The sequence below is a fragment of the Melanostigma gelatinosum genome, assembly GCF_949748355.1.
Source record: "Melanostigma gelatinosum genome assembly, chromosome: 18".
Classification (NCBI taxonomy): Eukaryota; Metazoa; Chordata; class Actinopteri; order Perciformes; family Zoarcidae; genus Melanostigma; species Melanostigma gelatinosum.
In genome coordinates, this window is record NC_136651.1 from 9,410,516 (window position 1) to 9,436,300 (window position 25,785).

At 44.1% G+C, this 25,785-nt stretch overlaps 1 protein-coding gene across 1 annotated transcript; it reads right to left on the minus strand.

The window, feature by feature from the left end:
• Positions 1-471: 471 nt before the first annotated feature.
• On the minus strand, positions 472-24,538 carry loxhd1a (lipoxygenase homology PLAT domains 1a; the record flags this gene model as incomplete). The annotated part of the gene is made up of 42 exons (XM_079289114.1): positions 472-952; positions 1,056-1,211; positions 1,487-1,616; positions 2,327-2,497; positions 2,803-2,988; positions 4,605-4,782; positions 6,519-6,636; positions 6,733-6,860; positions 7,730-7,915; positions 8,051-8,259; positions 8,394-8,520; positions 8,937-9,146; positions 9,299-9,453; positions 9,743-9,905; positions 10,238-10,354; positions 10,498-10,679; positions 10,774-10,941; positions 11,028-11,156; positions 11,245-11,349; positions 11,488-11,639; positions 12,117-12,250; positions 12,617-12,768; positions 12,916-13,255; positions 13,344-13,504; positions 13,606-13,798; positions 13,869-14,065; positions 14,168-14,244; positions 14,929-15,089; positions 15,205-15,359; positions 15,501-15,636; positions 15,918-16,004; positions 16,106-16,266; positions 16,381-16,516; positions 16,598-16,848; positions 17,080-17,203; positions 17,292-17,440; positions 18,215-18,313; positions 18,887-19,071; positions 20,025-20,105; positions 21,522-21,533; positions 21,796-21,910; positions 23,800-24,538. The coding sequence occupies 42 exons, from the start codon at positions 24,536-24,538 to the stop codon at positions 472-474; spliced, it is 7,296 nt and encodes a 2,431-aa protein (XP_079145240.1).
• Between the last annotated feature and the right edge of the window lie 1,247 nt (positions 24,539-25,785).

Below are 25,785 nucleotides of genomic sequence, written 5' to 3' on the forward strand. Positions count from 1 at the left end.
CCGTCTCCACATTAAGTGCAGTCTTTAAAACTATTGTCGATATAAAAGTATTGATTTGTGCAGCTTTGAAATAAAGCTCTGTAGGTTTGGATGTTTGAATTAACCCATCAGTGAGTCAAACAGGTGGAAAGCTGTATTGAGTAGTGCAAAAAGAGTTTAATATCTTATAAAACCTAAATTATAACAAAACAACTGAGCAAACCATCCCTGACTCAGGAAAGTTAAAAAGAATGGCACATTCAGTTTCCTGACCTATGGAGATGTTGTCACAGTATTTCTTTGCAGGCTATATTCCCAGGTAGTATTAAATATCCAACTATAATATAATAAATAAATAAAAATCTATGAACATAAAAATCTGTCTCAGTTCCTAAGATATAAAATTTGCCAGAGCATAATCTCTTTGGTCGTTACTTTGAAACATGAGGGGAGATTTGTTGCAATGGGAGTTTGTATGAAGAAATAGTTTTTCTAGTATTTCGGGTAGAAGACCCTGGCGATCAGCCCGTCAGCCTTCTTAGTGTCCAGCCACTTCCCACACAGGAAGATGGTGGTGACACCATTGGCTGTGTTCGTCACTTCCACGCGGTCCAGCAGCCAGCCGGGGCTCAGACCAGAGTCGTCGTGCTCCACCCGGACTTTCTGCAGCTCGCCCATGTCCAGCATTTCCAGCAGGAAGCGGTCCGTCTGCTCGCGTTCGAAAAGGTTACGAAACTTCTGCCGCAGTTGCCGACGGCCTGAATCTCCATTGGAGCCGTAGATGGTGATGAAAACGTTGGCGTCTGTACCCGCTCCCTTCTCGTCACCCGTGATGACGATAATTTCGTACTTGACGGGCACGAGGCTTCGAGCTTTACTGGCAAAGCTCTCGATGGCCTTAGTGCACTCAAAGGTGGCGAAATCCTCCCTCTTAGGAGAGAGAGGGATACGGGCGTTGCAACTGAAGATGTACCTGGAGGTGATTATACAGAATATGATTTGTTATCAACAAAGTTGAATGACTGACTTCCGCATGGATGTAGTTTTGGCTCACTGAGCAGTAACTGATGTCTTACTTGTTTCCCAGTTCCCTTTCAGTGACAACGACCTCCTCCGCATGCCAGAATACCTCCCCTTTCACTTTCTTCCCATCCTTGGGTGTGTGGCCCAGGCAGATACCAGCGATATCTCCCAGGTTCTTGGACGAGAACTCAAACCTGTCAACATTTCCCCTACGAAGAGAGGAAAAGGAGCACGTCAGAGCGAGTAGCTGTTGGCTTAAATTGGCCGACATACTTTAAATTCATGTCACTGCCAATTTGTTCTGGATGGTGTAACGTCATCATAGTCAATTGCAGCGTTGGTCTGAGCTCAAGTGCTCGGTGCTGGTGGGGATTATCATAATAAGTGCGAAGGCAGAATTAGACGGAGAGAAAGCACATTTCTTTCAGCTTTCTCGAGTACACAAGTTGCAGCTCATTAAGTTAATCGCGCACCGAGTACCTACCGCAAGAACCTCTTCTTCTTTGAGGAGTTCTCCATTACGAATTCTTTTGATCGGCCCTTCCTCCCCTCGAGCACAATCCAGGCGTTTTCTTTGGTTTCGGTGTCTCCGGTTGTGACACAAATTTCGTACTCTAGGGAAAACACGGATGGTGTAATAAATTGTCTGAGTTGTTCACAAACAGACATGTCCCCCATTTCCACACGGAACATAATCATCACATACATCAAACATTAAGATCCCTTGGCACAGAAACACATGTTTAAGTTAAAATCCTTTAGATCTTTCATGATATCAAACCCCATTTTGATACTATTTATGGAGTTTTCATTGTTAGAGTCCACCATTGCCACTCTGAATGAATGCAGCACGTAATCCAATTTAGTCTCATTGATGTCAGCCTCTTTGTCACTGCTGATGCAAACAGAACATAGTATTATTGCAGCTTCACATTAAAACTCAGGCTGGCTTTTACTGTGAAGAGGCTACAGGAAACACAATGTATCTGTCAACAACGTGAAAAAACAAGACGGCAGTCTTTTTTCGGTTTTATATATTACAGGGAGTGATGGACCGACAATGAGTGCCGCGGCTAGATACAAAGCTCCTCAGACTTAACTGTGTCCTGGCTGTTGGGTTGATCAATTGCATGATGGGAAAAGGCAGATTATGGACTTCTTTATTCACACAAAGTTTGTTTGTTTGGCTGCACTGCAACCAGAAACATGCATTGTATTTCTGACAGAGTAGCTGCTCAAGCAGTGTTTGCTGCCTCTAGAAGTATGGGACCTGTAGTTTTAATCCACTTTTGCTGTTTAAACGTGTCTTATGTTCTGGCCTTACTCGTCTTCTCGTTGACGTCCAAGTAGTCGTTGTTAGCGCACGCCAGTTCTCTCATGATCTGTCCATCGTCGTCATTCTTAGCAAGCCAGCGGTCACAGGGGAAGCGAAATGTTTTGTCGAGGATCTCATCCTTCACGTCGATATATTCCAAGTGCCATCCTGGAGCAGGACCTGGGAGTAAATAAAAAACATGTTGTTCAACAAGAATGAAACAAGGGGTGCTGCAGCAGTCTTTCAGGCTCACGAGTAAAAAGCTGCGTCATCGCCTCAGGTTCCCTCAAATCATCAAATCAGACATCAACTGTTCAGGTTTCATTAAAATCAGAGTGGTGATTCAAGACTTCTCCTGTGACGTCAGACTCACGAATCTTTGGCTTAGTGATTGCAGCTTACGTTCATTCAAATAGCACTTTTCACAATGCCAGTCAGAAAGTGCAGATTCAGCCAGCCTTTTATTCGTCTATCTGAGGGCTGACCTGAGTTGTCGTGCCAGACTCGTACTTTGGAGAGCTCTCCCATGCTGAGGATATCCGAGAAGCAGAACGTGTCCACCTGCTTGCGCTCGAACTTGTTGGACTTGTTGCACTCCTTCAACGCCAGCGTCCCCGTGTCTCCGTTCTCTCCGAAAACTATGATCCACACGGTGGCATCAGTGCCCGCCCCTGAGGACACAGGAAAGTCACCCATTTAAAAAACTAAATCTGAATTTCTGCTTTCCTGGAACAAAAACATGTTGGATGAAACAAAGAATAATGTACAGCTCGGCAATGTACGGTGAATTAACTGTGCTTACATTTTCACCTTCAAAATCTGAATGAGCACAGCATAGTTTCATTTAAACTATATCATTGTAATGACATTTCTAAATGGCATCTTTTCTATTATTAACTCGTAAAAAATGTTAACTACAAAAAATGCGCAATTATAAAAGTATAATTGTAGTTGTAGATCTTTTAAACTGCAATGCAGCTCGACTAATCCAGGGATTTCTTGAATTGCCAATAAATACTGAGATTGCAAAGCCCCGAGGAAACTGATCTGCCAACAAGCAGCCACATTATGCAGAGTAAAGTGAGCCGCAGAGAAAGTCGCGTTCTTTGACTCAGACAGCACATCTATAATCCCTCTGTGCTTTATTATTTCATTACAGTGAGTTAGACACTAAGTGAATGTGTAGTAGGCGATGCTGAGAACAAACCTCAATCATTCTGCAGCATTTCTTTTGTGTCCTAGTTCTCCGCCAGTCTGTGCACTAAACTACAAACCTGGTACTTTAATTAATGCTGCAGTTTTAATGAGGAATACTTTGATTTTAGATGTTTAGAATTGCATTTCATGTCGCTGGTACCTTTTTAAATGAATATTTTCCTTTCATATACCTCCTACTTGACATTCAATGCCTCTTCACACTGTACATGCAGATCATCCCATCATGATCCCAAAGGAGACCATTACTTGATGCACAGCATCGCCTATGTAATGTGCGTGCGCGTGTGTGTGTGTGTGTGTGTGTGTGTGCATGTGCGTGCGTGTGTGTCTATCAGTCTGGCTCATTATTCCTCCAAGAGCCTCAGTGGTGGTGCGGGGCTACATCTTAACTTCCAGTAACAGCCAGAGGCAGAGAGCATTCCTTTGAAGTCGGCTCAGACTTCGCACCACGCTATCGTATTGATCAGCAGCACTACTGAGCTATAGAAAATACTGCATGAACAAAAGAGGGAGCAAAGCCGCGTGGACGCCTTCTTAAGAGGATTTCTTTCATTGCCACGATGGAGTCAAACACTTAATTATTCCAGCTTTGCTCCTCCTGAAAGAAAACACAGACCTCTGCACAAGGACAGCTCAAATGAGGATGAGGAGCAATGTAACATATCCGTGAACTCAGCCCCGAGCTTCGGATAGTGGTTGAAAGAATGTGATTACAGACACAAATAGCATCCCCCCAGGAAGAGCTGGAGGCTGCTGATGAAAGAGGATGTCTGAGCTGCTCGGCTCACTGTGAGCGTCCCTGGATCTGACCGGACGCTGACCCAGAGATGAAAGGATGGACGGGTGACGTCGCTACGCCTGATGAGCGGACACGTCTGTTAAATAAGTTGAACTGCTTTACAGTACTTCTAATAATGTAAGCATAGAAATACGTATCCCAAATGTCCTTCTCTGACTGCAGCAGGACAGGTCGCTGCACATTCACCGTTTTCTGTGAGAATACCTGTAAAATTCAACAAAACATTTCTGTGAGCATGCTGACAGCAGCCGGCATGTGCTGAGGACTTACCTGCACTGTCACTGGTCTTGACCTGGACTATGTAAGTGGTGAGCTCCACCATTGACTCCTCCTCCACCACAGCAGCCATCTCGCAGATCACGGTTCTCTTTAGTCCACGGGTCCTGGAGAGCCACTCCTCATAGGTGAACGACGACACCTCCTCTGTGGTCAGGTTACGCATGATCACCTGGATGCACAGAGTTAGTGCTTCAAATATTATATCACACATATTCAGAATCCTGACATGGATTTGTATTATTATCCACTAAAATGTAACAAAAAATGTGACACAAAGTGTACGAATCCTCACAATAACAACGATAACATTCAGATTTTCAGGTATAATGTTTACCACGTTCACCATCTTAGTTTAGCGTGTTTGCACGAGAACATTTACTAATTAGCACTAAAGTGCACCTGAGGCTGATGGAAACAACTCACACCAAAACTCACAACAAAATGTCTGCGCCACACGTCACAGCAATCCAATAGTGAACCTGAAAGTGAAATGTATCCTCTGCGCACCATCAATCTACAAAATGTCACGTCGATCCATTCAAATAGTTGTTGAGATGTCTGATCCGAGGTGATGGACCAACATCCCAGCGTGGATAAAAGCAAGTTCACGTGTCATACATTATCGTATTATGGACACCAATGTGTTATGAGTATGAACACAAACCCGCCTCCCCCGGGGGATGTCTGATCACTCGTCCTGGGAAACATTTCATTACAAGACAAAGACTCAGGCAGCCACCCTCGTATTACCTCTCCACTCTGCATATTTATTTGGGCAGCTTACTATGCTGGCAGTCGGCCCGGTGCACTGTTGTGTCCTTTTCACTACGCGGGACCCAGCAATCCATAAAGGCAGCACATCTGCTTGTGATGCTGAACACACAGGGCTCTGTGCAGGGTCAAGTCAAGGAGATGTTCGCAGCCGCCGAGTCCCAGGCACCAACGGACAGGGCTCGCTGTTGTTCCTGACTGCTCTGCTGCTCTGCAGGCAGTGGTGACTTTACCAGAGAGGACATTTGCATCGGAAATGTGTTCTGTTTCATCAAAGCATTCGGCCTGAGACATCAGACAGGATTTGGAGGTGAGCAGTGGATGTTGTCCTCACAAGGTCAGCTGTGTATGTTAATGCAGTTGACTGTATTGCTGGACTCTTCATTAAAATTGGCGATATTTGCACTAACGCACACCCATTCACACTTAAAGGAAATTTATATTTCCCTACTGACTAGAGTAACACACAGCGCTCATTACTGTGTTTGTCTGTGTGTGCATGCGTGTGATGATGCCAGAACAAAGAGCATGGTGAATAAATGGTTCAATATGCTCACTCCAGGAACTCTGGGCCCTGCTGTGTGTGTGTGTGTGTGTGTGTGTGTGTGTGTGTGTGTGTGTTCTGGAGACTTAATCCTGCTTCCAGCTTTCCTTTTTCTGTAATCTTTGACAATTATTTGGCATGTAAACATCTCCTGAACACACATTTATCTTTCCTGGTTCGTTAAAAGCGCACTCAACTGATTTAGCATTTCACTCCCGTAAAATTGTCGAGCTTATGATGGACAGTTTAAAATATTAAAATCGTTGCAGCAGAACTAGAGATATCGTCTGTCTTATTCCATGCATTGCTCGTCCATGTCAATACCTGGTGCCTACATTACCCACAATGCACCTGAACCGCTGACAGTTCAGTGTGGTATACTAGTAGTGGCTGACGTTGCCAAGAGCTGCTATAGCCTCAAGCAGAGATGAGGACCAGGCTACAGAGGTCTGGTAAGCTTGTTATTTTCTATCTCCACACTTCCAGGTTCTTTGTTATTTGGACCCAAAAACGTTTTTATACATGCAGTAGACCTGTAGACAGACTTTGGTGTGTAACATTGGTGGACTTCTCCTTTAAAGTGATCTGACCTGATCCAGAAACCAGTCAGGTCGACTGCCGGAGCCATCAATACGAAGCCTCATTTTCCTCAGTGGAGCAATGTCATCAATCTCCATGTTGAAAGTGTCCTCCTGACCGCGCTCAAACCTGTTGTCAAACACATAATAGGACACAGAGTTTATAATCTGCAGGTTATTGAGACCGTCTCTGTATCTCACATTGTTTTCTTCCATGTTCGGCTACCTGTCCTCGTTCTTCTGCAGCAGCATCTCCTCCGTGCTGCCATTGGCTCCAAATACAGACATGAAGATCAGCGTGTCTGTTCCTGCGTTCTGCACGTCTCCGGTTACTAAAGTCACCTCGTAAATAATCTGACATGAAAATATGAAACATCTTACTTGTTATATTTTCGTTACATACCGTATCCATGTCCCACGAGCAGTATTACCTCTAAAACATCACTAGACACAGATATGAATTTGTCTTGCAGCAAATAAACATTGTTCCGTTTTTCAGCAACTATGAGGTTGACTGCGGTGCTGTGAACATCTATAATATAATGGTAAGAATATATATTCAATGGAAAGCATGTTTTTACAGTGATATTTGGAAACAGGTACAGGACATGGGGAGATAGACGTCCGATTTCTATCATTATTGTTGTTGCTGTTCCTGTCTCTCTCCAAAAAAGTAAATGATAGAGTATGGTGTGGACCTGCTCGATATGAAAAGTGTCTCAAGACAACTTCTGTTATGATTTGACAGCAAATAAACAAAACAGAATTGAATGTGATTGTGTATGACTTTCACCCTATTTACTGAAGGGCCACCAAAGTTAAAATGCTACATATGTCTATAAACCTTATCCTACAACAGTGTCAATATGTTCTCAAAATCAGCCAGAATAAAGCCCTCGGAAGTCACTTGTTCTCTTAATTTCAAGAGATGTTTGGTATCTTTGTTAATAAATCAACTTCCAAAAAGTAAATTTTTATCTATATCAATATAATGTTGCGAATCATACTTTTACTCCTGGTGTTAGCACGATAATGTTCAGGATCTACTCTTTCTTTTTAGATAAATCAGATGTGTACACCTATTGTTAGCATCTTGTTTAAACAAAGACAAGCGATTATAAGTACTTTTCCCATCTCAGATGTAACTGAATGTATAAATTGTGATGCATGTTCTTAGCCAATCGACTGATATATAACTTATCATATTACTGATGTCTCCATACCTGCTGGGAGATGGAAATGGCCTCGGCATCCAGCACGTTGAATACTCGAGCAGTCAAACCATCTCCTCGATCTTTGGCCAGCCAGCACTTGCAAGCAAAGATATATTTGACCCCTTTGGTTGGCACAGCAACAGACAGCTCATCAACCAGCCAGCAGCTCTCAGGAGTGGCCCCATCATGACCGAGCTGCAGGGAGGATGAGCAACAATCACTTCAAGGAACGTGGGTGTATAACTCCTGCGTGGCCAATGTGTGTGTGTGTGTGGATGTGTGAAAGTGCACGATCATCACTGAAACTCTAAGAGTCCCCCCCTCCCTCACCTCAACCTTTTTGATCTCCCCCACATCTGAACCGGGGTACTGAAAGCTCTCCAGAGAGCCGGCCTCAAAGCCCTTACTCTCGTCCGGCATTTCCAGCCACAACCTCTCCGTCTGGGTGTGATTGGCCCCGATAATGATCACATAAGCCCTGCTGGTGGTGCTCGCATCGCGCTCCATTCCAGTGCTGATGGCGATGTGGTACGGTATGACTGCACAGGAAGGGAACGGCACTTATTCATTCACAGAGAGCAAGAGATTATGTCAAGATGTCTGTGTTAGAATAGTAATGACAAGCATTCACAGAGCAGGGGATGAATCCAGTTCACAATGCTGAAGATCTTACTCGGGAGCTCAACTTCCTCCTCCTTCTTCTTTTTGCTCTTTTTGTTCATGTTACTGTCGACACTCTTCACTGTCACGGCTGAGTTCTTCTTTTTACTGTTGATGCTTTCTCTAACACCCTCGTAACCCTGAAAGAACACACACAGACACACACAGTGATGCAGATATACGCGACAACACAGATGCTTGCTAATACCTGCAGAAACACACAACGTCGATGTGTGTTTAATAAGGCTGTGTGGATTATTAGCAATGGCAGCAATGTTTGTAATAAAACAGTATGTTGTGTAATTGTATTTTAAGGGAGTGGCTTTGGAGGGAGGCCTGAAGGGACGTTAGCGTGGCCGACTTTGCAACTTTCTTCCTCACTAGACTCAGCAACTTTTGGAGTTAGTGCTGCTAGTTTTTTTATACTTTGGGGGACCGGACCCAAGTCTTTTTAATCTTTCCTTTCTACTATTTTGTTTTTATATCTCTTTTGTGCACATGACTTTAAAAAGGCACCTCCTGCACATAATCACACACAGACGTCTTAAAATGCTACCTTAACATAGAAGACTCTCCCAATGCGTCGGTCCTCCCTCTTCCTGGACAGCCAACGTTCACACAAGAAGAGATAGACCTCTTCCGTATCCACGTCAACCACCTCCACCTGGTCCAGGTACCAGTCGGCACTCATCATACTGTCATCATGGCGTATTTTTACCTTGAAAACCTGTCCGAGGTCAACGGCTTCTATCGTGAACTTATCCACCTGGAGAGATAAAACATGACCATTGGTGAAACAACAACAAAAGTATGATCATGTAGATTGTATGATGTATTTGCTGTACTTTAGTTTTCTTTTACAGAGCTCATTATGTCAGGATCATTTGTCACTTCACAGTATACAAAATGCTTTCTTACAGATCCCCGTTCGAACTTGTTGCCGTTCGTCTCGGACTTTCTGAGTTTCCTCTCCCCAGTGTCCCCCTGGTCCCCGTAAATCGTGAGGAAGACGTTGGCGTCGGTGCCGCCGCCGTACACGTCGCCTGTCATCACTGACACTGTGTATGTGTGACCTGTAGTGGGGTACATTGACCACAGACAGGCACGCAGGGGATGAATTTAAGTGCAATTGGCAGAAAATAGAGTGAAAAAAAAGCCATTTTCCATCGCTGTTTGGTGCCACTGTCATAACAGAGACTCACTCTGGGATTAGAGAGGACCTGAAGGGAAAAGTGTCTTGTTTCTGAACTAATGCTCAGACAGGTGGGGGAGAAACAGGACCACAACATTGTGACAAATCCTGCACATGTTTCTGCTGTTACGTCAGTGTGTATAAATAGTTGAATGCGTGCGTTAACATACTCTCCAGGGCATCTTCCACCTCCACTTCGGTGACTTTCAGGTTTCCGTCTCGTAACAGTTTCTCAGTGATGATGTCAGAGGGCACCAGCTCTCTCACGGTTTCTCCATCATCCTCCGACTTGGCGAGCCAGCATTCACATGGGAAGATGACAGTCTCTGAACCCTACAGAGAGAGAAAGGCTCATTCATTTGTGTGTTTTTGCCTTAAGAGTGGAATCTGTGAACACACTGTTCTGTTTTTGTCTAAGCCTCTGAAATCACGGTGCTGGATTAACCTCTTTCTGTGCGGAGAACATCCCCACCTGCTGAACAAAAATTGCGTTTGTGTGTCACCTGTGGATGTGATCGTAAGATGTTGACAAAGACAAGTGTAAGTCCTCCACAACTAAAATCTGAGATGTTTGTTAAGCATAAAGGTACAAGTACTGAAATCAATATCAGTTGTTTTTTTGAGGCACTTCAACATTTTACTTTTGTCCTCCGTAGGCAGTATACCTTTCCCTTCCTGAGCAGACGTCTGATCTCCACTCTGTCCAGATGCCAGCCTGGGTTGACCCCACGGTTGTCATGGCCGAGCCGGATCTTTTCAATTACATCCCCCACATCTTCTAGCTGCACAGAAAGCAGAAATGAATAACTACATTAATTGTATTCAGCATTGTATTTACTGCAGTAAATACCCTGATGGCCTTGCTGTTCTTCACCGAGCTTGATGACCTATTCTACTTATTAATGACCGTAGACTGTTATTGTACCTCAACAATAAACATGTCTTCAGCTCCTCTCTCAAAGTACATCCTCCTCTCCCTCTTGTTGACACACAGAGACTTCTGCTGGGTGCACACTGCATCTCGCCCGTACAGGACAATGAAGACGTCTGCGTCCGTGCCGGCTGCGAACACGTCGCTCGTGAAGGTTTTAATTTCGTAAGGAACAACTAGGAAATTGAAACAAATAAAAAACAGAACCAGTTATTTGCATCAAATAACAAACATGCTTGGAGTAAGTTTTGTCATGCAGTGATGATTTACATGGTGTGTAATGCTCCGTCTGAAGAGAATTAGGGAAAAGGTCCCTGACGATGGCCCCGTCATCCTCCCCTTTATCCAACCAACGGCCGCAGGGGAAGTGCAGTTTCAGTCCAAGAGACGGGGCGTCAATCTCCACCCAGTCAAGGAACCAGCCTGCTGATCCTCCACCTTAAACATTCAACACAAATGGTCGTGATCATGTGGGCTCATTTTGCACTGTTCACTGCACAGGCAGGGAGTCTGTCCTACCATACCACGGTTATCGTGTCCAACACGCAGCTTCTTCAGTGTTCCAATGTCCACAGCTTCCACAATGAACTCATCGATCAGACCCCGCTCAAACTTATTCTTATGAGTCTTTGAAGCCTTCAGGTTGATTGTCCCTGTAGATGTGCACATCATAGGGTAATTTCATAATTTAAATATAAATGCAGATATATATGAATTCAGTATGACAGTCTGAAGTATTACCTGTGTCATCTTTGGTGCCGTACAGAATCATAAAGACATTAGCATCGGTTCCTGCGTACTTTTTGTCACCAGTTTTTATCCTCATTGTGTAAGTTGTTGACATGGCTGTAGTAACAAGAAACCAGAAGAAATGAAACATTAGGCAATCTTGTGATTATTTCTATTCATTCATTACAAAAAAACCGTTGTGTCTTTAGGACAGTGTTTCTCTCTTTCTCAGGGCCGCCATAATGTTGCTTTCACCTTTCTGTTCAAGACCAAGTGTGGTTTCAGAGTCTTCCTCATCGTCATCATCTCCTTTCTTCATAAAGGCCTCGTCCACAGGAACTAGCTCCCTGGCAAGCTGTCCGTCATCCTCATCGACAGCCAGCCAGCGTTTACAAGGGAAAAAGTACCTAAAACACAATGCATAATGAATAAATAATAAATGCTGTGCAGTGAACAGTACCAATACATTAGTCTGTTTTGGACTATCAAATGTTTCTGTGTCTAAAACTACTCAAAGAAAGGGGCCATCTCCATTTGGATTGACAGAAAGGCTTTTGCTTCACCGGACTATTTCAGAGTACCATTTCCCGCCTCACAGTGGAGCTCTACAGACATTTTATGAGCAACGGTTCTGCATTTGCTCATAAAATGTCTGTAGAGCTATGAAGGATGATGCTGTTTTGTGAAACCTGTGGCAATGATTTGGTGTCTACAATGACACAGCAAGATGTAAAGAATTTCTCATCAGTTTGAAAAAATGATGATCAATTTTTTTGTAATTAATCAATTTAATTCTTCAAGGTTTTTGTCTGAAGATGCAATTACACATCTGAATTAAAGTGCTGATGGATCTCTGCTCCCTTTATAACGGCATCGTGACTTACGTGGTGTCATCTTTGTTGTCTACAATTTCCACTCTGTCCAAAAACCAGCCGGCACTGGTCTCACTGTTGTCATGTCGGATCCTCAGCTTCTTCAGGGTCCCCAAGTCGACCGCTGTGATGTTGAAAATGTCCTCCTGGGTCACAAGCGATCAAACCAGTAACAAAAGGGTCAAGGAATGTCACAGGTCTCAGTTTAGCAGTCCATGAGAACCTCATTACTTATTTATTTGATCTGTGTTTAACCTGCAGGGCTCCTTAGATCCAACATGTGTTTGACATTTGAGGCTTTTCCAGGTAAACAGTATCAATGATAACAATCATGACCATGTAGAACACAGCAGATCAAACAAATCTATACATATGATCGGTGTTTCCCCGAGCTCCACTCTTTACGCTAAGCTAAGCAAAGCTACTCCTGAGTCTAGCCTCATATTTCACAAACATGAGCGGTATGAATCTTCTCATCTAGCACATCTAGAACCGACGGAAGCAAAGCTTACCTGGCCTTTCTCAAATTTGTTCAGGTTGTTTGCCTTCCTGAGCCGTCGCTCCCCCGTGTCGCCGCTCTCTCCATAGAAGTTGACGTAAACATTGGCATCGGTCCCAGCCCCCCACGTAGTCCCAGTGAACACATGAACCTCATACGAGTTCACTGAGAGGAAAACACAGTTAGAAAGTGCACATCGTGAGTGAGCTTTTAACGTTATGGTTAATTCATAATGGCACAGTTCAAACGAACAATCCAGCCTTTGGAAGCAAAAAACAGTGGGTCAGCACATTACATTCACGCTCTACTCACCCTCCAGGTCTTCACTGCCCTCACTCAGCAGCTCAACCACAATCTCCCCATCCTCCTCATCCCTGGCCAGCCAGCGGCTACAGGGGAAAGTAAATGTCTCCACCACTTCCTGCAGCTCCTCAACTATCTCCACCTCCTCCTCCTCCTCCTCCTCTTTCTTCTTCTTCTTTTTGTCCTTCTTCTTGTCTTTCTTGGTGTCCTGCTTCTTCACCTTAACCTGCACCATAGCCATCGTCAGCCGCTTGATGTCCACCGTCTCCAGGAACCAGCCGTCTCCGATACCCTTCCCGTCATGGTAGATACGCATCTTGTAGATCTTACCAACGTCCAGAGCCTCAATCTGGGTTGTAGGAATGAAACAAGGGTCAAACCAGGACCTTAAATCTCCTGCAAACACTGAGGTAACACGAGACAGGCTTTATACAGACCCTGAAGATCTCAGTGGTGCCGCGTTCAAAATTGTTGGAGCGACTCTTGAGCACGAGGACTTCAGTTTTTCCTTCATCTCCGTAGATCTGACAGAAGACGTTGGCATTGGTGCCCCCTGCACGCTTGTCCCCTGTGACCACTGTTACTTCATAGTTGATCACTGTAAGAGAAGGAGAGGCAGCGCAATACACCTCAACTCATAATCACTGTCACTGTGGTTGAAATGATTCATTCTGACTGCACTCTGCTGGTGTTACTTACATTTTTCGATATCCAAGGTCTCACTGGGATAGATCTCCACCTCGACTTTCCCATCAGCCTCGTCTTTGCAGAGCCAGCGGTGGCTTGGGAACATGTACTGCTTCCCATGAACTGGTACAGAGATCTGCACACTGTCCAGAAACCAGCCGGCCCGCAAGCCCTCATTAGTGTGACCAATCAGGAAACGGTTGATCTGTAAGCACAGGGGACACAAGATATAAACTCTGTTCTCTGTGAAGCCTATTCGTGTCTGAAGAACTTGCCTGTCCGATGTCAAAGGTGTCAATGGTAAAGATGTCAGTTTGTCCCCTCTCAAAGTAGTTCCTGAGGTCGTTGTCGGAGACTGCCAGTATCATCTTGTTAGTATCACCCTTCTCTCCGTACAGCTTGACAAACACCCTGGAGTCTGAGCTGGCCCCACTCACACTGCCTGTCTTGATTGCTATGTGGTAGCTGACATCTTGGGAGGATGGACAGACGGGAATTAAAGATTTTTAGAAATCTGAAACGAAATGAAAGTTTGACCTATATCCTTGGTTTAAAATGTTATCTCGGCACTCACTAAAGAGGCGCTGGCCATCTCCAACTGGGACTAACTCACGGACAATCTGTCCATCATCTTCATTACGGTCCAACCACCTGAAGAAAAACAACACATAAACACAGACAAACTGAATCCTAAGAAAGACTGAGATCAAGCATCACACCAAACCTCCCTGAATATTTAAATGTGTGGAAAGAAGAATTTATAAACAAAAGTTTACAAAAGAAATAGGAAGAACAATTGTTCCACATTCTTTTGCATTGTAAGCTTGAAAACCTTTCCCTTATCGGGACAGACGGGAAAAGTCTCTTTCGAGATGTAACACTGCACCTCCGCCTTGCGGTTTGGCTCCAGTTACTAATAGAGAGAGAGAGCTGGCTGACTACTGTGCATTTAGTCCCTATTTGTAGTATCAAACTCATCCATCAGCTGCCTAAACACCAGCCACTCGAGAACTAATGAAGGTAAGCGTGGCCGATTTATGAGGCTTTCTGGGACATCTGGGAGAAGCACTCCCTGCAAAAACCACAACTTGTCATTTTCACACTTCCTTATTCTGCACCATGGATTCAAACAAATAACATGCTGACGAGAGAGCTTGAGAGCCAGGCTAGCTGTTTCCTCCTGCCTCCAGCCATTATTCTGGCTACAGCTTCAGATGTACCATAAAGACACAAGAGTGGTTTCGATCTTATCACACAACTCTCTACAAGAAAGCGAAAGCATCTAACAGTATCCAAAAATATCCCTTCATGTCACGTTAAGTATTATTGCCTTGCCTGAAACAGGGGAACTCGACGGCCAAAGTCTCTGGCTGGCCCTCCTCCCGGACCATCACCTTATCAAGGAACCAACCACAGCCTCCACCGCGACCATCATGGCCGACACGCACTCTGCACACTTGGCCCAAAGACACAGAGTCAATGAGAAACTCATCGTGCTGAGGGAAGACGGAGTAACATACAGAAAACGGGTTAAAAGATGTTTACAGTGCATTTCCCAGACAATATATCGACAATATATATTTATTTTGTGTGTATTGATAATGCACTCACGTTGCCCTTTTCAAATTTGTTGACATTGTTCTTGCTCATGAACATGAGTCTCTCCCCTGTGTCACCCAGGTCACCAAAGACATGGAGGAAGACGCTCGCATCAGTGCCACTGCCACTGACGTTGCCAGTGCAGATAGTAACGCGATACTTTATTACTAAAAAAAACACAAAAAAGAGGACACTCACATAAAGCAACATTTAGACATAGAGTTTGAATATCTGCACTGACTCTCTGACAAACAGCTTGTGTGCATTTAAGATCAAGCAGGCACGTGTGTCCTCAGTCGATTTCTTACAGGGCAGCGGCTCATTGATGAGCGCTCCGGTAGCTGGAAGTTCTCTGACGATCTCATTGTCGTCCTCATTGATGTCCAGCCAACGGCCACATTCAAAAGAATATTCCTCCATCGTCAGCGTCTTGAGCAAAGTGACCTGCAGAAAGTGACAGGCGTGTCATCATGCACGTCTTCATCTCTGGTTCATGATCTAACCTTCGACACAAATGAAGACTGCAGAAGTGACATTAACAAACTAATTGTGGTGCAATAGAGTGCATGCAGGCTCATTTACACTTAGTCTCTCTTCTCTATATCCGAGATCATGTGCAAGATTCAGCTCTCATTCCGTGTCTAATTTAGTGCTAAGAGGGTACATAAAACAACAGACGAACAGCTCACACTGAGAGATCAGACAGAGAGAGCGACGGGTCTCACCTTCGCTAAATGCCATCCAGCAAATGGATGTCTCTTCTCATGCCAGATGCGCACTTTCCGCAGTCTTCCCATGTCTGGCATTTCAATCTACAGCGATCCCAAAACATTCAAAAGAACGGATACTTAAAAACTTGGGAGCTTATAGTAGATCAATGTGAGAACAGTGGAAGAAATGATGCAGGGCTTACCATGAATTTATCAAGCTGGCCCTGTTCAAAACTGTCAGAGTTGTTTTCCAGTCTGATCTCATCAGACTTGCCCTTCTCTCCGTAGATCTGCAGAAACACCTGAGCATCTGTCCCTGCCCCCTTCACGTCCGATGTCAAAATCCAAAGGGACCATGGGTACTCTGGGAGTAGAATTAAATAGAATGCAACTTGAATTCTGTTTTGGTCAAGAGAATGTGAGGGATTTACTTTCCTTTCAATGAGGAGAGATCTGCGAGTTGAATGAAACTACCCACTCTTCTGCTTTTTCTGCCTGAGAGAGACCATCTCGTACAGCTCCCTCTCAATCAGTCCGTCCCCCTCGTCCTCGTCAAGCCACTTCGCGCACTGAAACGTCTGCTCGATGCCCGTGAATGGACAGTATATTACAACCTAGAGGGTGGAAACAAGGTGCTTGGTGGTCGAATGACATTTTTGAGACTCCCTCTGTTACCAAAGACAGAAGTGTAGTACCTTCTCACAGTACCATCCAGCACCAACAGCCCCGTTGTCGTGGCCGATGCTGACCCTGCTGAGCGGGCTGATCAGGTCACAAATCTCCACGTTGAAAATGTCGATGAGGCCGCGTTCGAAAGCACCACCCTCCAGGAATACTTTGCCGCTGTTCTTTAAGCCCTTGCAGCCGTGCATGACCATGTGGATCTTAGAGTTGGTGCCTGCACCCCTCACGTCTCCAGTCATCACTTGTACATTGTATACGATTCCTAAGTAGATTCAGGAGATTACTCAAAGAAATTGCCATTTTATCGAATGAATTGCCAGAATTGAGAAGTGACCATATATTAAAGTCAAACTGAATCCAAGAAATCAACATATATATCCTTGGGGTTTGTTTTGACTTGTTCTGTTGTTTGGTCAACACTGTGATTCTCTAAAAGAGGAAATTGAAGATGTATTTTTTCTGCAGTGAAAGAGTGGCTTTGTGTTGTTCTCACCCATTGGTTGCACAGATCCAACCAACACATCTCTCTGTATCTTGCCATCACATTCATCCATGGCGAACCAACGATTAACTGGGAAGTCATAGACTTCTTTATTCCCCATGTCATCAATGACTACCTGGAGAGACACATTATGCACCACCATGAGTGATTTATATGCATGTGGGCAGGTCTGTAAAGATCATGTATGTGTAGATTGAACATGCCTTATCCAGAAACCATCCGGCTGATGAACCTCTGTTGTTGTGCCCAACAGTGATTTTCCTCAGCCTTCCCAAGTTTGGCGCCTCTACCGTGAACTTGTCCTCCGACCCGCGCTCAAAGTTGTCTTTGTCACTGTCCAGTCGCCTCTCTCCTTTCATCATAAACAAAGCATTTTGGAGTCAAACACATTGAAATGGATGACATAGCTACAGTCGTTAAAGTAACAAACAGAAACTTAATCGCCTATTGTTTATACTATTCAATTGATTGTTTCAAGGGATCGAACTGCAGATTTTCTGGTTGGTCCTCCCTCACTCGTTCTGCGCCTCTCTCTCCTATGTTGGCATCCATCGTTGCGAAACAGAAGAGCTCACCTGTGGCCCTTTCATTGCTAAAGCTCTGATTGCTAATTAAACAGTTGTGCACACATGCTCACATTTGCCCATGTGAGGAGTCCGAGTGGATAGTAGGACATTTAAGTTTAGCATTTTGGATTTGGTAGGGCGTTCCATGTGAACACAAGAGATATAATTCATGAAGATTGTGCCAAATGTTAGAGAACTCTCTGGAAAAAAGTGCAGTTTAGAACTGCGGTCTGAGTGTGAAGCAGGAAATGTGCTTGTATTTTAGCAGAATTGGTTCAGGGGTTTGGTAACTTGAATTACAGGTTGTGGTCACTGTGGCTCAAGTACCAGTTTTAGTGTGTAAACAATCAATAAAAACAAGGAAACGGATTAGAAAGCCCTGGGTGTGCAACCCCAGAGACTTGACTAACCCTAAAGAAAGGGCATTGTCACACCCTGGTTAGCCAAGAGGGGGGACAGAGAACAGGGGCCAGCAAGTACCAAAGAATGACGTTTAAAAAAAGAACAGAATATTGATCAACACAACAATCGACACAAAAAATCATTCGTTGCAGCCCTACCTGTGTCACCATTCTCTCCAAAGATGTTTAGGAAGACATCAGCATCAGTTCCACTTCCCTTCATGTCAGCAGTGAACACACTCACGATGTACTTATTTACTGCAAAAAAGGAAATCAAGAATACAATGACTTATATAAACAGCAGCGAGTCTAACAGTGTAGTAAACAACGGTTTTCAGTGTCCTTCAGAATCTACCTCTGAGCAGAATTAGTTGAACTTTTCTAATTTCATCAGGCAGGTGTCTTATTAGTTCACACTGAGATGGTTTCCAAGTTAAATATTCATAACAGTGTGTGTGTGTGTGTGTGTGTGTGTGTGTGTTGTGTGAGTAACAGCCATATCACTCTGACCACTCCCTCACAGCACAGTGTCCTCATGTCTTTATCCGAGCCTCGGCTTCACAACGCTCTGCTTGACTGACTGCAGGTACTGAGATGTTAGATCACATTGCAGCAGAGGACACATGGGTTGGCTTACCTGAGGATTATACTCTGATTGAATTCAATTACAAAATGAAACCGAAGCAAGATCTGTAGGATGCCAGGCGCCTTTGTGTACAACTAAGTTTATAGCATGAATATTCAAGCTCTTTCTTCATAGTTGTATTTTCATTTGAACCTTTGTGAACCTTCGTGTGCTTTGTGTTACGTGTTTGTCCCAGAGTGACCTACATTTCGGGACGTCCATGGGGTTCATGCTGCTCAGCAGGTCCCTGACAAACAGGTTGTCGGCCTCCTCCCGACTCAGCCAGTTGTTGCAGGCGAAATAGAAGCGCAGATGGGGCCGGTTCATGTCGGTCACCACCACCCTGTCCAGGAACCAGCTGGCGTTCATCCCCGTGTTGTCGTGCTCGATCCTGGGGAGTCAACCGTCATAGTGTGACATGAATTCACCCTGCAGGCAATCACAAATACGTTTTCCACATCACATACACCAATGCCTCTTGCTTCCTTTTTGTTTGTTTGTATTTGCAGTCGTCAATCCAAACAGTGGAGACTGTTGTTTTCAAGCATTGTGATTCAGACATGGAAATTTCCGTGAGGAGTGAATGAGATGTGGAAGAATAACACGGTGAAATAGAGCTGCAAGCGGCATCTGAGCATATTGTTTTGACATTCATGAATTAAACAACTTTGAAAGAAGAGTCATCATGTGAGTTCATTACAGACAGTAAAGAGAAACAGGAGGATTTGAAACCCAACGGTTCCTGAGCTACATTCAACCCAGATTAGACTTTTTTTGTGCCAATTGTTTGGGAGTTTGATGCCGAAAATGGCCTTCTCGCACAATCTAGAGAAAAAAATGTCCAAACAGAAGAACAATAGTGCTTGATAATGCACTAAAATGTATGAGGAGCTGCCATGTCAGATGTAGACATACACAAGCATACATATTTGGGAATAAAGCAAACCTTCCATACTGCTGACTTTTCTGAAGAACCTCTGCTTTTTGAGGCCTCAGACTAAATCTATCCTGGTTTCACTGATCATGTGTGTCAGCTGTGATGTGACTCCTCTGGAGTAAGACACTAACTCCCAACAGATGGGGCTTAACCTTTTGTCACTGGATGAAATCCTTTGATGGCCAGCGTCGCAGCTGGAAAACGAGTGACAAATGTCCCCGTGTGATCCTCTTTGTAAGCTGCTGTTCTATTGTTACGAGGTATACTTGAGCACAAACTGGGATGCTGTCAGTGACCTGTAGCTGTGAGTATCTGCTGCAGCCATTAATAGATTCATATGTAAAGTTATCACACATCACAGTCGGCGCTGTGGGGTTTTCTGTCACATTCGATTTGCTGTACAGTACCTCAGCTTCTTCACAGGCCCCACGTTGTGCGTTTTGATACGGAAAACATCACTCTTATTCTTCTCAAATGCGGTGCGGCTCCTGTAAGTTGAGAAAACGTGGAAAATGTGAGAATTTGGGAGAACGGTAAATTGAGTGTTATATGTGTGTATGACAGAGAAAGAGAGAGACGTTCTACTTGATTGATAGAGATTACACGGGTCAAAGAAACACAGTCCAGGCAGAAAACTGAACTGAACTCTGCAGCAGTGAATTACATCTCCTGACTGATTCGGCTTAAGGGACTCTGGTGGTCTCATGGCAGCTGTATAATCTGAAACCTCCTGAGGCTCGGCCCCTTCAACGCTCCCGCCTCCTCATGTACTTCTACCCCTCACAGAGCTGTGTGCATGGAGGACCCCCTCTGCCACAGCGAATCAGACACCCTCTTTTCCACGACTGCCTTTGTCTCTGACCCACATCTCCATCTGTTCTCATCTTCCTGCAATATTCCACCCACAGAGAATGCTCATAAATACATGCCCCCGTTGTCTGTTTCTGAGTAAAAATCACCTGTAAGGCAATGATGGGGAGACATTGATTATGCGAAAAACAAAAACCCCAATGCAAACTTTGGAATTCATGCAATTTGAATTTTTTATGATCACAATGAATTTCCAAAGAGTTGCATTTTTAATCTGCCGCGATTGTTCAATCGGGCAATTCTTTGAGACATAGAAACCTTCCCTTACCTGTATCATGTTATAAAGTTTAAATCGATCATTACACGATACAGGCAGGACCTAATATATATCGGAGTAAGGTGAAACTCCTAATGCTATATGTTTTGTTATATGACTGAAGTGACTTATCAACGTCCATGTATGGTATTTCACCTGCTGAGCAACACTATGGCCGCACAGCATGCAGAGACTGAATACATAGAACGTTGATGCTACCTGAAGTGGATGAGACCAACACAAGGTGTGAGTGACATGGTCCAGTGTGCCTTACAATAAGTTGGTACATCCTATACGCTGCACAGGTAACCCGAGCTGTCAATCAATGTGTGCAGAGATAAAGGGAGCCTGCTGCTGATAACATCCCCTGAGAGTCATCTGATCATCCACAGAAATGACATCGTGGTCTTCTTTCATTTGCCTCTGAATGGAAAAGAAGACCGGCCATGTCACATAGTTCCCCCTTACTCCAGATATTCTGTGTCCGACATTTTAAAAAGGACTGTATAGAAGAGAGATTCCTGCACCTCAACCAAACCTTTATCAATGTGCGCTGCTTCTCTGACATCAAAAGGATTTTGAAGATTCAGGCGAATGTAGTTTTGACAAACGGGTCAAAGAAAAATGTGCAGATGGATTTAGTCATGATCGACGGGATCCACAGGCATCAGGTTAATGTTGATCAGGAATGCTCCCCCATACAGTGTTATATACACAATACAACTCAACACAAGGACAGAGTCATAACCATCCTTTCAGCAAACTGATTAGAAAATACCTCTTTTCTGTGCTGAAGGATCAGAAAGGAATAGAAAAGGTTCAAAGTTAACAGCTGACATTGAAAATGTATTAAACTAGCTGAGCTTTCTAATAATATAAACCGAAGCAGAATGAAATGCAATTGATCGAAGCGACACATAAAACCTTTTCACAAGGGAATTAAGTCAAAGCAGAGCAAGTCATTGAGACCTGATTTAGAGTTGAACATATTAATCAAAGCATACTACATCACATTATGTCCTCACAATGACAGGAAACCCTTTTAAACTCACTTGCTTGCCAAGTGAACCTTGGGCGTGACGCCAAAGTCTCCAAAAAGGGTAACAAACACATTAGCATCCGTCCCGGCCCCCTTTACATCACCAGTGATAGTGACCACCTCATACACTGAAAGAGAGAGGAGAGCGTAGATTAGACAGAGAAGGAGAGAAGAAGATGTGTTGCCCCTTTGCAACAAACATCACACATCTGAAATAATGAGTGCACGTATAGGGAATACATTTCACGGGGTCGTACGAGCACTAATTGTAAAAGTAAAGGTTGAATAAAAGGACAACGACAAAGTCACATGCTCAGACAGTGTCCAATAATCTATAAACATTAAGGAGCGTTGTGTTTCCTTCCATGCACTGTTGCCAGGGAATTCAATGCAGCGAATCCATGTCTGGTGTGATACACCAGACGAGCCTCTCTCACATTTCACAAATGTGTCTCTTCGTGTGACCGAGTTACCGAGTTGACGGAAAGGTAAACGGGAGGAAAACTCAGCAGTCTGTACAATCTACAGTCTGAACAGAGAGACTGTGTTTTCACAGGCGGGAAGACCCCCAGGGTGAAAAGTGAATGTGGACTGAAGGTGTAAAAATGTTTACATCATTTTAAATGAATGAATAAAAAACATCCATCAAGTAATGAATAACGGAACTGGAAGAAGAGGAAATTGAATGAGGGAGACACGCAGAAGAAGCAGACAGATGACCTAAAAACAGCTCCAGGAGGAAAGGAGCGGCAGAGACCTGATCGAGAGCAATTTAAACCAAAGTCGATGCAACAGGGACACGGACATCTAATTAACAGTGAGCAGAGCTGTTAAAACCAGATTAAAGAGAAAGAGAGACACAGATAGAATCAGATAGACCCTGAGCCTTGATAAACTCCTCGGAGTGTCAGAGACCCGAGTGAGCCAGTGAAGCAAGAACAAAGTACACACAGGCATGTGTCACTGCTGCTGATGCTAAATAATGACACATTCACTTTGATCAGCTACTTTATGGGAGCAATTATCTGGCAGTGAGAATGCTAGGAAATACACAAAAGTGCCACATTTGCAGCACTCCCTCTGTCAGATGGGAGAAGAGCTTTTAAGTTCAGACGTTTTGATGTGCAATTTCCTCATTCCAAACACATTTTGATACAGCCGAGTGCTGCACTTTCAAAACGCTCCTGTATGGCAACCCCGTCTCATAAGAAGTTGCGTTTATACCACTCATGCAAATATGTTTCCAAAGACAAAACTTTGATGACAGAAACCTGCGTTTGCATCCTGAGTTTTAATTCCTTTGTTTCGGCAACCAAAGCCCTTCCAGTGAGATTAAGGAGAGAATGTGGTTTTGGTTTAATGTTCATGCAGGAAGCACTTTCTGTCTCATGCTTCAACTGACCCAATAACCGGCTTTTGCAGGGGCTTTCAACTGGAAAACGCTTTTGAAAGTCAGGATCGAACTCAGCTCAGAACCAAAGTTACATTAAAGTAATTTCAATAAAAAGAATTTACCATATTTACCAGCTATGTTCTACTCAATTTTGTCACCGAAACAAGTAGCTGTCAAAATTTTAATTTGTTCGGGTTGTTACATATTTCTTGAGCTATCCCATAAATCATCCGGAGTTCCCTTTCCCCCCTAGCCAAACAAAAATGAACTATTTGGCAGCCTCCTGCAGGATTTGGTTCCCTGTGATGTGCTTTAAGAAAGCTCCTCTGGCTCCCGGCCCTGCCTCTGGCCACCGGTGGTTCTCCCAGCCCCGGAGACTGGGACGGCACCCAGCACCTGTCTGCCCCCGAGCTTCTGTTTGGCTCCATTCATGTGGAACATAACTGAGCTTTCACCCAAGAACAATCAGAGAGTGATTCCCCTGGGTGCTCCGGCTCTGAGCTGAAGGGAACTGGAGGAAAACTGTATTCAAGACTTGGTGAATACATATGTCATGAAACTGACACTTACCTGAAATACAACTTGTGGGGCTTCTCTGTCTGCTCTGCAATGTCAAACCCTTACCTTTCTTTTTGTAGTACTCATCCTCGTATCCATCGGATGAATCTGTGTGGTAGTTCAGCAGCTCGTTCTGGTACATCACGCCATAGTCCACCTGTTTATTTTTGGATTTTTTCACCTTTTTCTTTTTATCTTCGTCACTGTCCACCGAACCCTTCTTTGCCTTCTTCTTCTTCTTCTTCTTTTTCTTAGAGTCTTCCTCCTCCTGCTCCTCAATCAAGGGCTCCTCATCACCATCATCGTGAGACTTCTTCTTCTTCTTTCCGTCTTTCGACTTCTTATCCTTGGATCCCATCTCCTCTTCTCCCTCTGGTTTCTCTGTGGAGGATTTCTTCTTCTTTTTCTTCTTTTCCTCCTTCGCTACCTCAGTCACTTCCTCTTTGAGCTTCGCTGATTTCTCCTTTTTGGAATTGGTCGTGGGATCATTATTGTTTTGCTCACCCTCCTCAGCCTCATTTTCAATCACAGCACCAGCTTCAACAGCATCATCTGGTTTCTTTTTCTTCTTTTTCTCTTTTCCTGTTTCACCCTCTTTTATCTTCTTCTTCTCTCTCTCTGGGGCCTCCTGGTTCTCGGAGCTCTCTGCGCTCTTGTGTTTCTTCCGACTCTTCTCTTCTTTTGTGGTGTCCCCACGGGTCACACCGTTGCTACTCTCCTTTGGTTTTGGCTCCGTTTCCTCCACTTCGTCATCAACCTCTTCACTTTCTTCTGAAGCTGTGGGTTTTTTCTGTTTGGACGGCATCTTTAATTCATCCACTTCCCTGGCTTTTAGTTTCGTAAGTGCTGCCTTGAGTTTCTAATGGTGTCAGACAATTCATTTGACCCTTGGCTGCAGAGAGGTTGTAGGATCGTGGGGTTCGTGGCAGCATGGGTGTGTGCTGCTGCAGGTATACAGACTCAGGACACGCAGAAGGTGGAATGGCTACCGTGACGTCTCCTACCTGGGCGGTATATGGCCATATGACTAACACACACTACTCATGAAAAAAGACCATCACTTCAGCACTCACGTGACCCACGGGAGAAAGCCCTGTGAAAAAGGAGCCTTGCACCGAGAACTCTCTGCCACGGCACCCTCCATTATTCATGGTGTTAGGATCGCTTTACGAGCCGGGGGCGTCTCGCTTTTACCTGCAGTCACACGCACACAGACAGGTAGACAGACAGACAGACACACACACACATTACCCCACACACACAAAGTATCCCTCCCTTACAACTACTCCTCTTTGTTTATTCTAATAGAAAGTGTAGCTCCGTGTACAAATCATATTTAAGGTAAGATAAATGCATGACTGGCAATATTGAGTGTATCTTAAGATTTTCTCGGCTGCTTTCAGCAAACTTTCTTTTCAGCAATCACAACAACTTCCTTTAAAGGGCCAATGAGAGTGTAGTATTGTCTTAAGAAGTACTTGTATTTAAATTATGTTGCACTATTTGGTAAAAAATGTTTTTTGCAGTACCTTATTGCTTTATAGTGAGTAAAAGTGTTGAAAAATACAAAGCAAACCCTAAAATCAATAGCATAGTTTTACATTAATGACTAATACATTCAAAGTAAGAAAGACAATAGATTCATATTTCTCTGACTTCAGTCTTGCAACACTGTTTTTATAAAAGCACAAATTCCTCGATGCAAATTCTCGTTTCAGTTCTCTCACACTGGCATACTCATCTGCACCTGTGAGCCTAATCATCCCATTAGTCTTATTGCTGCCACCTGTCACCCGATAGGTATCGAGGGGAAGGGCACACTTTGGTCATATTGATCTTTCAACATCAGATTACCCAACCTACGGATGACAGCAGTCAAACCTCATTTGACCCACGCACAGAGGAATCAAACTATTTAACAACATTCATGGAAGAAGATTTAACAATTAGCTCCGCCAGGGAGGTTGTTTTCGGTTCGGTTAGTTAGTCAGAAAAACTACTATAAGGCCTACTACTACCGGCCCGATTTTCATAAAACAAGGAAGTACGCAT